This window comes from Staurois parvus, unplaced genomic scaffold, assembly GCF_062004578.1.
Source record: "Staurois parvus isolate SC_StPar_1 unplaced genomic scaffold, SC_StPar_1.0 ptg002181l, whole genome shotgun sequence".
NCBI lineage: Eukaryota > Metazoa > Chordata > Amphibia > Anura > Ranidae > Staurois > Staurois parvus.
The window spans coordinates 1317128-1330106 of NW_028319977.1; the positions used below are offsets into that span (position 1 = coordinate 1317128).

At 41.6% G+C, this 12979-nt stretch overlaps 1 protein-coding gene across 1 annotated transcript; it reads right to left on the reverse strand.

Annotated features, from left to right (window-relative positions):
- Nucleotides 1-2198: 2198 nt before the first annotated feature.
- LOC149432229 (taste receptor type 2 member 31-like) lies at nt 2199-3113 on the reverse strand. Its single transcript, XM_089665339.1, has one exon. It carries the CDS (start codon nt 3111-3113, stop codon nt 2199-2201), a length of 915 nt encoding a protein of 304 aa, XP_089521465.1.
- Nucleotides 3114-12979: the final 9866 nt, after the last annotated feature.

The following is a 12979-nucleotide window of genomic DNA, read 5'->3' on the forward strand; positions in this document are numbered from 1 at the left end:
AGTTAGCAGGGGGCGGGGTAGGCTTCCCTGAAGAGATGGGTTTTCAGGGTGCGCCTAAAGGAGAGGAGAGTAGGTGATAATCTGATGGGTTGGGGCAGGGAGTTCCAGAGGATGGGTGACACCCTGGAGAAGTCCTGGAGGCGGGCATGGGAGGAGGAGACCAGGGAACTAGAGAGAAGGAGGTCTTGTGAGGAGCGGAGTGTGCGTGCTGGGCGGTACTTGGATATTAGGTCAGTGATGTAGTTCGGGGCAGTATGGTGGACAGCTTTGTACGTCAGTGTTAGGATTTTGAATTTGATCCGTTGCGCAATCGGAAGCCAGTGGAGGGATTGGCAGAGGGGGGTGGCGGAAACGGAGCGGTTGGAAAGGTGAATGAGTCTGGCAGCCGTATTCAGGATGGACTGAAGCGGGGATAGCCAGCGGCGAGGCAATTAATGAACTAATAGCTGTAATATTGTATCGCAGTTATACAAATGCCAAACGCCCAGATGCAAATCAATAATAAAGTGACAATAAGAGTAATAAAATAATGAAACACTTTACATACCCCAGTTCAATAAAAAAAAAAACTAATATATTTCCTTTGAAACAGTAAAATTAAGATCACCCACTCAAAAAATAATAATAATCCAGCATTGCAAATTCAGTCCACCACAACACTGTACAGGAACACGCTGGAGGTTCTTCATCATAGATAGTCAAAAAAGAGAGCATAAGAAAAAAAAAGAAGAAGCTATACATACAGTATCTAGGCTTGTTTTTATTATAACAAATTACTGTTACTTTATAAATATATTCTATTCTTCTTTCTCCAAGTTTATATCCCCAGTGGTCTCCCTTTGTATGGGAGTCAGTTTTTCGTTCATCACATGGCTGGTTGGCTGCCTAATACATGTAAGTCTGTATTTTGCCCCATGATTATGCACTTTACATTTTTACATTTTATTATATGTCATTAAAACAAATGTTGATGCAATAATATTGATATACCTCCTGATGAAGCAGATTCAGGATCTGGGACACAGTTTGAGGATTTTTATCATCCCATTGCAAGAATCAGCGTTAATGGAGTGGGAAAAATCATTATGTTCAGGAGTGCCGAGACATCTTATTTTACTGACCAATACATGGGTAGGGTTATCCATATAGGCCTCGCATACTGCAGTATTTGACTGTGCGAAGGCCATGTTGTTCTATGCATCCCCATGCAGACAGTCCCATTCATGTCTGTTGGAATGCAATGGCTGCACAGACAGAGCTACCGCTCCCAATTTGACATCCATGTGGGTTCAGGTGCATGGTCTCAAACTCACACTGTTTGCATTTGGAGCCATGCACCCACAAGGATGTCTAATTGGGAATAGCAACTATGTCCTTGCAGCCTTTGCATTCCAACTGACATGAATAGGACTGTCTGCACAAGGATGCGTGGAACACCTGTCCATCCTGATGTAGGTAAACCTGTATGGGCCTATACTGTAGTATGCCCACGTGAGTGCGACCTTAGAGCAAGAGTGTCAAACTGGCGGCCTTCCAGCTGTTGCCAAACTTCAAGTCCCATCATGCTTCTGCCTTTGGGAGTCATGCTTGTAACTGTCAATCTTGCAATGCCTCATGGGACTTGTAGTTTGGCAAAAACTAGAGGGCCACCAGTTGGACACCTATGCCTTAGAGCTATCCTAACCACCAGCAAACAATGACATCTATGTTCAAACGGCCACACTCTGATCCTGATCCTTCTAAAAAAACAAATTGGATCATACTTTGCTGTTTTTTTTGGCTTTCCTCTGGATCAACTGTGGGTATAGACTAGTGTATATGGAGCAGGGGCAGACTGACCATTTGGAAAATCGGGCACTGCCCGAGGGCCTGGGGTCAGTAGGGGGCCCCATGAGATGCCCCTGGTACCTTTTTCATAGGCTTTTTTGAGTTTGGGCAAGGACACAGGGGCCCCATGATCCCCTATAGCCCGGGGGCCCCATGAGTTGTCAGTCCGCCCCTGATATGGAGGTTTTATATTCGTGTGTGTTTCTTTTTTCCTCTGTTGGTTGAACTGGATGGACATGCGTCTTTTTTCAACCAGATTAACTATGTAACTACAGTATGTTACACAATATTGATTGTTGAGCCCGTCCTCCAATATGCTGTTAGGTTAGTCCATGAATCACACATTGACAGACCAGGTCTCTGTGGATGGTTTAAGGAACTCTTCTCTCAAACAAACAGCTTATTCCCCAGTAGGTTATCCTGGAGAAGTGGTTCCTCAGCCTGGATGTTGAGTAAATTAGATAAATGGAATGAAGGCATGGGCACACAGTCCAAAAAATAAATATTAACATTTTGCCCAGTGATATATAAAAATATGCTGTAATTAAATCAGAAAGAAATTGCAAGAAGTAAGTCAGAAAACAACAAGCAATGCTTTTTAGGACATTATAAATTGGATCCAGCTGGGTATTTAAATTGTTGCTGGATTTCATTCTCTGCAGATGAAGATGGAGGGAGGCAATAAGAAGGAAAGATGAAATTATTTGTATGAAAAATGGTACAATGTTTGCAGAAGTGATATAATAGGAATATCTTAACGACAAGTTATAATCATTGGTACTTTCCACATAATTTGTAAAATTATTGAGCTGATATAAAATGACTTCATATGTCAGTACAGAACCAAGAAGGAAAGAAACCAGTACACTAATTAAAATCAGAGCGCCAACCCTTTGTACTATTAGCTTCTTCAAGCACTGAAAAATGATATTATGAAAGCTGCAGATCTTGAAGCAGAAGACAGCAGAGAGTAAAGCAGATAAATACGTGCAGCAATAACCAGTAGAGATGAAAATAAAATCAACCCATGTAATTAGTGTTTCTGAAATGTAGGTTCTTTGATAGAGAAGGTCCAAGACAGTATGTGTAATGCTTGAAGCCTCAAGGATCACCCTGGATACTCCTAGAGCAGTGATGACTTGGTCAACAGTAGTCAATGGTCTTCTGTTCATCCAATCCGTGACACTCACAGCTGCAATGAATGCGTGTATCATTAGTGCCACTAGACCAAGAAGTCCTAAGCCAACAAGAAGGCTCAGGTAACGGACAATATAATCTGGAGCCATTTCTTCGTCAATGTTAAATTGAGTTATCCCAATGCAAGAACAGGTTTACTGCCTTAGTCATAAGAGATCTTGCTGTAGACTGATTGCAGTATTTGAATGTGTAATGCAAAACATTATGCAAAATGTTGTTTCCATTTCTCTTGTTCATGTGGGTACAGTCCAACATTAAGAAAATAGAGTTTGCATCAGTAGTTTTTTATAGCCTAATGGTTTCCAAGAAACCTTAGCCAAAATACAATTCTTGCTAATAAATGCTAAAAGCAGGATATCTATCATGTTCCTTCTATTTTTGAAAGTGATCAATTGTAAAAAAACAAAACAAAAAAAAAAGAATTCGGCATAATGTTCAAGCATATAGCAATTCAATCATTTAAAATAACTAATATGCCATAAGCCAATATTGTCATTAGAGATGAGCGAATTTCTCAAAAATTCGATTCGGCTGATTCGGCGAATTCCAGTGTGAAATTCGATTCGATGCGAATTTCTTCGCTACGAAGATGACTTATAAAAAGGGTTTCTAGGCTTCAGAGAGCCTTTAAATTAGTGCAGAACACTGTACCTTTAATTTAAATGCCCTTGGAGATGAGGAAGGAGAAGGAGAAGGAGAAGGATGAGAAGAAGGAGAAGGAGAAGGATGAGAAGAAGGAGAAGGAGAAGGATGAGAAGAAGGAGAAGGATGAGAAGAAGGAGAAGGATGAGAAGAAGGAGAAGGAGAAGGAGAAGGATGAGAAGAAGGAGAAGGATGAGGAGAAGGAGAAGGATGAGAAGAAGGAGAAGGATGAGAAGGATGAGAAGATGGAGAAGGAGAAGGATGAGAAGAAGGAGAAGGATGAGAAGAAGGAGAAGGATGAGAAGAAGGAGAAGGAGAAGGATGAGGAGAAGAAGGATGAGAAGAAGGAGAAGGATGAGAAGAAGGAGAAGGAGAAGGATGAGAAGAAGGAGAAGGAGAAGGATGAGAAGAAGGAGAAGGATGAGAAGAAGGAGAAGGAGAAGGATGAGAAGAAGGAGAAGGAGAAGGATGAGAAGATGGAGAAGGAGAAGGATGAGAAGAAGGAGAAGGAGAAGGATGAGGAGAAGGATGAGAAGAAGGAGAAGGATGAGAAGAAGGAGAAGGATGAGAAGAAGGAGAAGGATGAGAAGAAGGAGAAGGATGAGAAGAAGAAGGAGAAGGATGAGAAGAAGGAGAAGGATGAGAAGAAGGAGAAGGATGAGAAGAAGGAGAAGGAGAAGGATGAGAAGAAGGAGAAGGATGAGAAGAAGGAGAAGGATGAGAAGAAGGAGAAGGATGAGAAGAAGGAGAAGGATGAGAAGAAGGAGAAGGAGAAGGATGAGAAGAAGGAGAAGGATGAGAAGAAGGAGAAGGATGAGAAGAAGGAGAAGGATGAGAAGAAGGAGAAGGAGAAGGATGAGAAGAAGGAGAAGGAGAAGGATGAGGAGAAGGAGAAGGATGAGGAGAAGGAGAAGGATGAGAAGAAGGAGAAGGATGAGAAGAAGGAGAAGGATGAGAAGAAGGAGAAGGATGAGAAGAAGGAGAAGGATGAGAAGATGGAGAAGGAGAAGGATGAGAAGAAGGAGAAGGAGAAGGATGAGAAGGAGAAGGATGAGGAGAAGGAGAAGGATGAGAAGAAGGAGAAGGATGAGAAGAAGGAGAAGGATGAGAAGAAGGAGAAGGATGAGAAGAAGGAGAAGGATGAGAAGAAGGAGAAGGATGAGAAGGAGGAGAAGAAGGAGAAGGATGAGAAGAAGGAGAAGGATGAGAAGAAGGAGAAGGATGAGAAGAAGGAAAAGGAGAAGGATGAGAAGATGGAGAAGGAGAAGGATGAGAAGAAGGAGAAGGAGAAGGATGAGAAGAAGGAGAAGGAGAAGGATGAGAAGAAGGAGAAGGAGAAGGATGAGAAGAAGGATGAGAAGAAGGATGAGAAGAAGGAGAAGGATGAGAAGAAGGAGAAGGAGAAGGATGAGAAGAAGGAGAAGGATGAGAAGAAGGAGAAGGATGAGAAGAAGGATGAGAAGAAGGATGAGAAGAAGGATGAGAAGAAGGAGAAGGATGAGAAGAAGGACAGTTCTGTGACAGTTTCTGTCTATTTCTGACAGTTCTGGGACATTCACTCCATACAGCGGTTGAAACATTGTATCTATTTTTTTTCCATAAATTACATTCTGCAAATACACTTAGAGGAGCGCTGCAGATACACTTTTTGCCGGCTTGGAATTATTCTTATTTTCATCCTACTTCTTCTTTTTCTTCTTATGAGGATGAGGATGAAGAAGAAGAAGTAGGATGAAAATAAGATTAATTCCAAGCCGGCAAAAAGTGTATCTGCAGCGCTCCTCTAAGTGTATCTGCAGAATGTCATTTATGGAAAAAAATAGATACAATGTTTCAACCGCTGTATGGAGTGATTGTCCCAGAACTGTCAGAAATAGTCTATTTCTGACAGTTCTGGGACATTCACTCCATACAGCTGTTTCAACCGCTGTATGGAAGGAATGTCATAGAACTGTCAGAAATAGACTATTAATGACAGTTCTGGGACTGTCCTTCCATACAGCGGTTGAAACATTGTATGTATTTGTTTCCATAAATGGATCCATTTATGGAAACAAATACATACAATGTTTCAACCGCTGTATGGAAGGACAGTCCCAGAACTGTCATTAATAGTCTATTTCTGACAGTTCCATGACATTCCCTCCATACAGCGGTTGAAACAGCTGTATGGAGTGATTGTCCCAGAACTGTCATAAATAGTCTATTTCTGACAGTTCTGGGACATTCACTCCATACAGCTGTTTCAACCGCTGTATGGAGGGAATGTCATGGAACTGTCAGAAATAGACTATTAATGACAGTTCTGGGACTGTCCTTCCATGCAGCGGTTGAAACATTGTATCTATTTGTTTCCATAAATGGATCCATTTATGGAAACAAATAGATACAATGTTTCAACCGCTGCATGGAAGGACAGTCCCAGAACTGTCATTAATCCATTTATGGAAACAAATAGATACAATGTTTCAACCGCTGCATGGAAGGACAGTCCCAGAACTGTCATTAATAGTCTATTTCTGACAGTTCCATGACATTCCCTCCATACAGCGGTTGAAACAGCTGTATGGAGTGAATGTCCCAGAACTGTCAGAAATAGTCTATTTATGACAGTTCTGGGACATTCCCTCCTTACAGCGGTTTCCGGCAAAAAGTGTATGTGCAGAGTTCCTCTATTCTGCAGATACACTTAGAGGAGCTCTGCAGATACACTTAGAGGAGCTCTGCACATACACTTTTTGCCGGCTTGGAATTATTCTTATTTTCATCCTACTTCTTCTTCTTCTTCTTCATCCTCATCCTCATCCTCTTCTTCTTCTTCTGAGGATGAGGATGAGGATGAAGAAGAAGTAGGATGAAAATAAGATTAATTCCAAGCCGGCAAAAAGTGTATGTGCAGAGCTCCTCTAAGTGTATCTGCAGAGCTCCTCTAAGTGTATCTGCAGAATAGAGGAACTCTGCACATACACTTTTTGCCGGCTTGCAATTATTCTTATTTTCATCCTACTTCTTCTTCTTCTTCTTCTTCTTCTTCATCCTCTTCTTCTTCTTCTGAGGATGAGGATAAAGAAGAAGAAGAAGAAGAAGAAGAAGTAGGATGAAAATAAGATTAATTCCAAACAGGCAAAAAGTGTATGTGCAGAGTTCCTCTAAGTGTATCTGCAGAGCTCCTCTAAGTGTATCTGCAGAATAGAGGAACTCTGCACATACACTTTTTGCCGGCTTGGAATTATTCTTCTTTTCATCCTACTTCTTCTTCTTCTTCTTCTTCTTCTTCTTCATCCTCATCCTCTTCTTCTGAGGATGAGGATGAAGAAGAAGAAGTAGGATGAAAAGAAGAATAATTCCAAGCCGGCAAAAAGTGTATGTGCAGAGTTCCTCTATTTCTGACAGTTCTCTCACAGCTTCTTCACATGTACAGTGGTTGAAACATCTGTATCCTAAATGTAAACTAATAGATACAATGTTTCAACCGCTAAACATGTGTTCCTTCTGTCAGAGAACTGTCAGAAATAGCGGAGCTCACTGCAGGGACACTTTTGCCGGCTGATCGGGAAATGTTCGATTCGCGCACCCGAAGTAGGCAAAATTTCGGTTTCGACGCGAATCAAATATTTCCTGAAATTCGACTCGAATTCCGGTTCGCCTGGTTCGATTCGCTCATCTCTAATTGTCATGTAGGCAAATGTAGGATGAAGAATGTGACTGTAAAAAGTGTGATTTAGCCACTTCAGTACCAGACACTTTCATCCCTTTCCTGCCCAGGTCAGTTTCAGCTTTCATAGCTGTCATACTTTGAATGACAATTACTCAGTTATGCAACACTGTACCCAAATCACATGTTTATATGCTTTTTTTTTTCAATTTAATCAACACTGTTTTTTTATTATTTTTTGTGTATATAAATAAAAAAATACAAAAAAAAAATCGTTTTCCTTGTCCCGTTTAGAAAATTTTGCAAGTAAATAATCTTCCTTCATAATTTAAGGCCAAGGTGTATTCCACTACATTTCTTTGGTAAAAACCCAAAATCTGTGTATATTATTTAGTGTGTGTAAAAGTTAAAGAGTATACAAACTATGGTATACATATTTGAAAATTGATCAGCCTATCTCATTTCATGAGGTCATAAAATGCAAGGACTAAAAATATATCACCCAAATGACCCCTTTTTGGAAAGTAGACAAGGTATTTAGTAAGAGGCATGGTGAGTTTTTTGAAGCTATATTTTTATTTTCACAATTTGTTTCTAAATTCAGAAATTATTATTATCGGATTTATATAGCACCAAAAGTTTGCACAGTGCTTTACAACATGAGGGCAAACAGTACAGTTACAATACAATTCAATACTGGAGGAATCAGAGGGCCTGGCTCATTAGAGCTTACAATCTAAAAGGGGAGAGTAGGAGATAGAAAAGGTAATAACTTTGGGAGATGAGCCATTGGAGAAAATAAAGTACAGTTGTTATGTGGAAGAGGGATAGTCTTCTCTGAAGAGAAAAGTTTTCAGGGATCACCTAAATGTGAACAGGGTAGGAGACAGTGGGACAGATTGAGGTTGTCAATTCCATAGGATGGGATAGGCTCAGGAGTAGTTCTGGAGGCAAGCGTGGGAGGTGGTGACAATGGAACTAGAGAGCAGAAGATCTTGGGAGGAACTAAGAGAATGATTGGGTTGGAATTTGAGACTAGTTGAGAGATGTAGCTGGGGGCCGAGGTGTGGATGGCTTTTTTTTATTATTGTTAATATTTCGAATTTAGTTTGTTGGGTAAGTGGCAGCCAATGGAGGGATTGGCAGAGAGGGGTGGCAGATACTGAACAGTTAGCAGGATGGATGAGTCTGGTAGAGGCGGTAATCTTTGGAAAGTGATTGGGTATGGGGCCGAAAGGAGAGTTCAGTGTCCAAAATTACACCTAGCACCCTGGCGTTTTGGGATGGTTGATGGTTGTGCCACTGATTTTGACAGAAAAGTCAGGGGAAGGGGTACATAGTAGAGAAAATATTATGAGCTCAGATTTGGATAGATTGAATTTGAAGAAGTGGTGTGACATCCAGACTGATATGTTGGTCAGTAAATTAGTGATGTGGGAGGAGATTGATATTGTAAGCTGAGGAGTAGAGAGATAGATTTGGGTGTCGTCAGCATAGAAATGACAATGAAAGCCATAGAAGGCTATCAGCTGACCCAGGGAGGAGGTGTAGATTGAGAATAGGAGAGGTCCAAGAACAGAACCTTGGGGGACCCCAACAGAGAAAGGAAGAAGAAAGGAGCAAGTAGAATTGTAAGTGACACTGAAGGTGCAGTGGGATAGGTAAAATGAGAACCAATGAAGAGCACATTCATGGATACCAAGGGAGTAAAGGTTTTGAGGATGAGGGGATGGTCAGCCATGTCAAAGGCAGCCAAAAGGTCCAGAAGTTGGAGTACAGAATAGAGCCCATTGGTGTTTGCTATTAGTTAATTGTTTGTGAGTATTAGGAAAGCAGTTTCTGTGAAGTGTTGAGGACAACATTCAGACTGAAGGAGATCAAGAATTTTATTCTTAATGAGGTGGCAACTCAGTTGGGTATAGACCAGGAGTTCAAGGAGTTTGGAGGAAAAAGGGAGCAAGGTGATGATCATAAGTTGTTAAGATTGGTGGGGTCCAAGGAAGGTTTTTTAAGTATGAGGGTGACTAGTGCATGTTGTAGAGTTCAGAAAGATGTCAGAAGAGGGAGAGAGATTGAAGATGTAAAATAGAGAGTATCGGATAGAGCCAGAGGGCAACTGCAGTACTTGAGAGGGAATAGGGTCCAGGGGACAGGTGGTCTGGTGGACATTAGAAAGAAGTTTAGCAACCTTGTCTATAGTAGTGGGGTTGAATAAGGGAAGTGTTGATTGTACCTGTGGACATGGGGTGTTAGGTGGGGGAAGGGGGGGATATCTCTAGAGTGGAGATTTCAATTTGCAGTATAGGTAAAGTGGTCAAAGTGGTAATGAACTGGGTAACCTCACCCCCAAAATGGAGGATGTTAGGGCCGGACCAGAACATGTGTGGAAAGTCAGCAACCATGCTAATGCACTTCTATTAATGGGCATAAGAACCTGGATAGATTTTATTTAGGCATTGGGTATAAGATAGGCACGGTGTAAAAGTTTAAACTAGATTAACGATCCCTAAGAGCTACCAATTGCAGAAATGGGTATTCCAAGATTTCTTCCCAATCCTCCTGATCCATATCTGAAACATTTGCCTGTCTGCAGCATTTAGGCCATCCAGACCTACATGGACGGAAGGCAAAGAGCTTTATATATTGGAAAGAGGTTTACCCAATGAGTCTTACCATAACAGGGATTGCAAATCTGTCTGAGACAGGTTCAGGGATTTAGATCCAAATTAAGAGGAGAAGGCATGATAGAGTTGCAAGTACCTGAAAAATTGAGAATTGGGCAAACCAAATTGTTGTTTTTAAATTATTTAAGGGTTTCAGAGTACCCCTCAAAACAATTTATACCCTTGAGTGCCCACACCCATGGATCAGGGATAGTTTGGAACCACCTGGAAAAGGCCCTGGAGTAGTTACATCCCAGAAGTTTCAAAGCCCTAACCACAGCCCTAATGGAATGTGTGAGATGAAATGGAGCTCGAGGTCCTCTGTAAATAATATTCCTCAGCGACTCACAGGAACCTAAGCATGCCATCTCCAGGACCACAGAGGCATTGAAGTCATCAGTAATGACCCAGTTATGTGCGTGGGTAAGAAGGGTTGCATAAAAGTATGCCTGGAGGTCCAGGCACACCAAGCCCCCCTCGTTCATCCATGGATAAGGAGGATTAACTTACTAAATTGGGGGGGGCGGTATTACCACAGAAAAGAGGTAATCATGGAGTCATATTGTTTAAAAAAGGCTTTTGGGATTAAAATGTGGGAGTGGCATAGGGCACAAAGTATAACAGGAAGGATTTTCATTTTTAATAAATTTATGCTACTTATAAGTGTTAGGGGCAGATTATCCCAGCCAAAATCAGTCTCATCAGAAGAAAAGGAAATACACAAATATCATAAGGATGAGGTCCAGGTCAGGGGAAGAGAGGGATCAGCTGCCTTATGGGTGTCCTGATCAATGGGAAGTATAAAGGATTTTTCTCAATTAACTTTCATACCATAAAGTTTAGCAAAAAGGGATAAAATGTCTAGGGCTGCATACATGGAGGGTCCAGGGTTACTAAGGAATAAGACCAACTTATCAGTATACAATGCCAATTTCTCCACAATGGAGTGCACACAGATTCCACATACTGCATCAGACTATCTCAATGCGGTGGTAAGCGGTTTCATCACCAGAGCAAACATGGCAGAAGATAACACACCTCCCAATTTAATATGAGCCTCCAGGGATTTATACAATAGGTTAACCCTTTTACAGAATAAAAGACCGAACCCAAGTACTTGCAGGACCATTGTCATATACTGCCAACTTCCAGAATCAAAAGCCTTTTCTATGTCTAGGAACACCAACACTCGGCTTTGGGATTTCTGGGGTGGGATCTGCAAGTGGGTAAAAACTCAGCGTAAATTAATATCAGTAGACTTGAAGGGAATAAAGCCAGTCTGGTCAATATTATTCAATGCAGGCAAAACCTTTATCAATCTGGTGGCAAGGATTTTCATTAGAATTTTTAAATAATAATTGAGTAGAGATATAGGTCTATAGGAGGCACAAAAAGTGGGAGCTTTCCCATGTTTTGTAATCAACACAAAGCAATCCGGGTACATAGAGGGGGTGAGGCATCGTTCTCAAGACAGGAGGAGTATAGGGCTTGAAGTTTAGGAGCCACAAATTGGGCACAGGTCTTATACCACTCCCCAGAGAGACCATCTGGGCCCGGAGTCCTGGCATTGGGGAGAGAAAAAAATTTATATTTTCAATTTCAAGAGCAGAGATAAGAGCGTCCAGCACTTCAGCTTCCTGGGTTGTTAATGAGGGAAGAGAAAGGCATTACAATTCCTCAAGGAGGATCAGATCAGACAAGGATGGAGCTTGACCATATAAAGAACTATAAAAGTGTTGAAACTCCTGGAGGATCTTCATCACCTCAGAGATACATTCCCCACCCTGGTATCTAAGCTCTGGTACTACTGTTTGGAGATGAGGGTCACCAGATTAGCTAAGAGCCTCCCATTTTTGTCCCCATACTCAAAAAGCCTGCCCTCCAACAGTCTAGCATCAGCTTAAGGAAGAATATTATAGTAGTCATTCCTCCTAGCCTAAGCCAAGAGTAAATAGACATCTGGAGTGGGATCCACTGCAAAGGCCAATGCAGCCTCTGCCTCAGATTCTTCTAGGGAGCATGTTTGGGAACTGTATACAGTTCTAGCAGCTTTCATAGCTGAGATGTATTTGCCTTGTATTGTTGTCTTCACCGCATCCCACACCATTGCCGCAGAAGCAGAATTTTCATTGGTCAACCAATAAGATTCCACCTGTGGAGAAACCAACTCCTTCACCTTACTATCATGTACCCAACAGAGAGCTATTCTCCACCTGCCAGGGTCCCTCTGGCTCCCAATATTCAGAGTTCTAATGGAGCATGGTCGGAGAGCTGGAAGACAGGATTCCTCAGAGAGGTTAACAAATACAGGAGTACTACCAAATGCAAGGTCAATATGTGAGCTTGAGCTATGTGAGGCTGAAATGTGTGAAAAAGCCTTGACGTCGGATGTTTCCACCCCCAAAGTTCAGTAAGGGCAAAAGCACTTGCTCATTTCGACAAGTCAGGAGGAGTAGAGTGATGCACATTGGAAGTATCAAGATCTGAGTCTAGAATAGAATTAAAGTCGCCCCCTATCAAAAGATGAGTATGCTGGAAGGGGGCTAATTTCTCATAGATTGTATATAGCAGTGAGTAGTCCACCAAGGAAGGGGGGAGATACACATTAACAAAAGCACAAAGGGGAGCATGGAGTTCTAACAGTAGGATGATGTACCTATCTCCAGGGTCAGTCAGGACCTGTACAACTTTGTAGGGTTGGGACTTACTCAATAAAATAGCAAAGCCTTGTGCGTAGGTAGAATACATAGCGTGGAAGGCCTGATGTACCCACGACCTATGCAGGGAAAATATCGTACTACCAAATAAGTGAGTTTCTTGCAAACACGAAATATGGGGTTTATGAGAATTTAGGTCCTTAAACATGAGGGAGCATTTAAATTTGTGCTTAAGGCCTCATATGTTCCATGAAACCAACTTAAATTCCATAATAAGAAATAAATCTTAAAACAGTAATCATAAGGAGCAGAGACAAAGGCAGGTGAGAGCCAATACA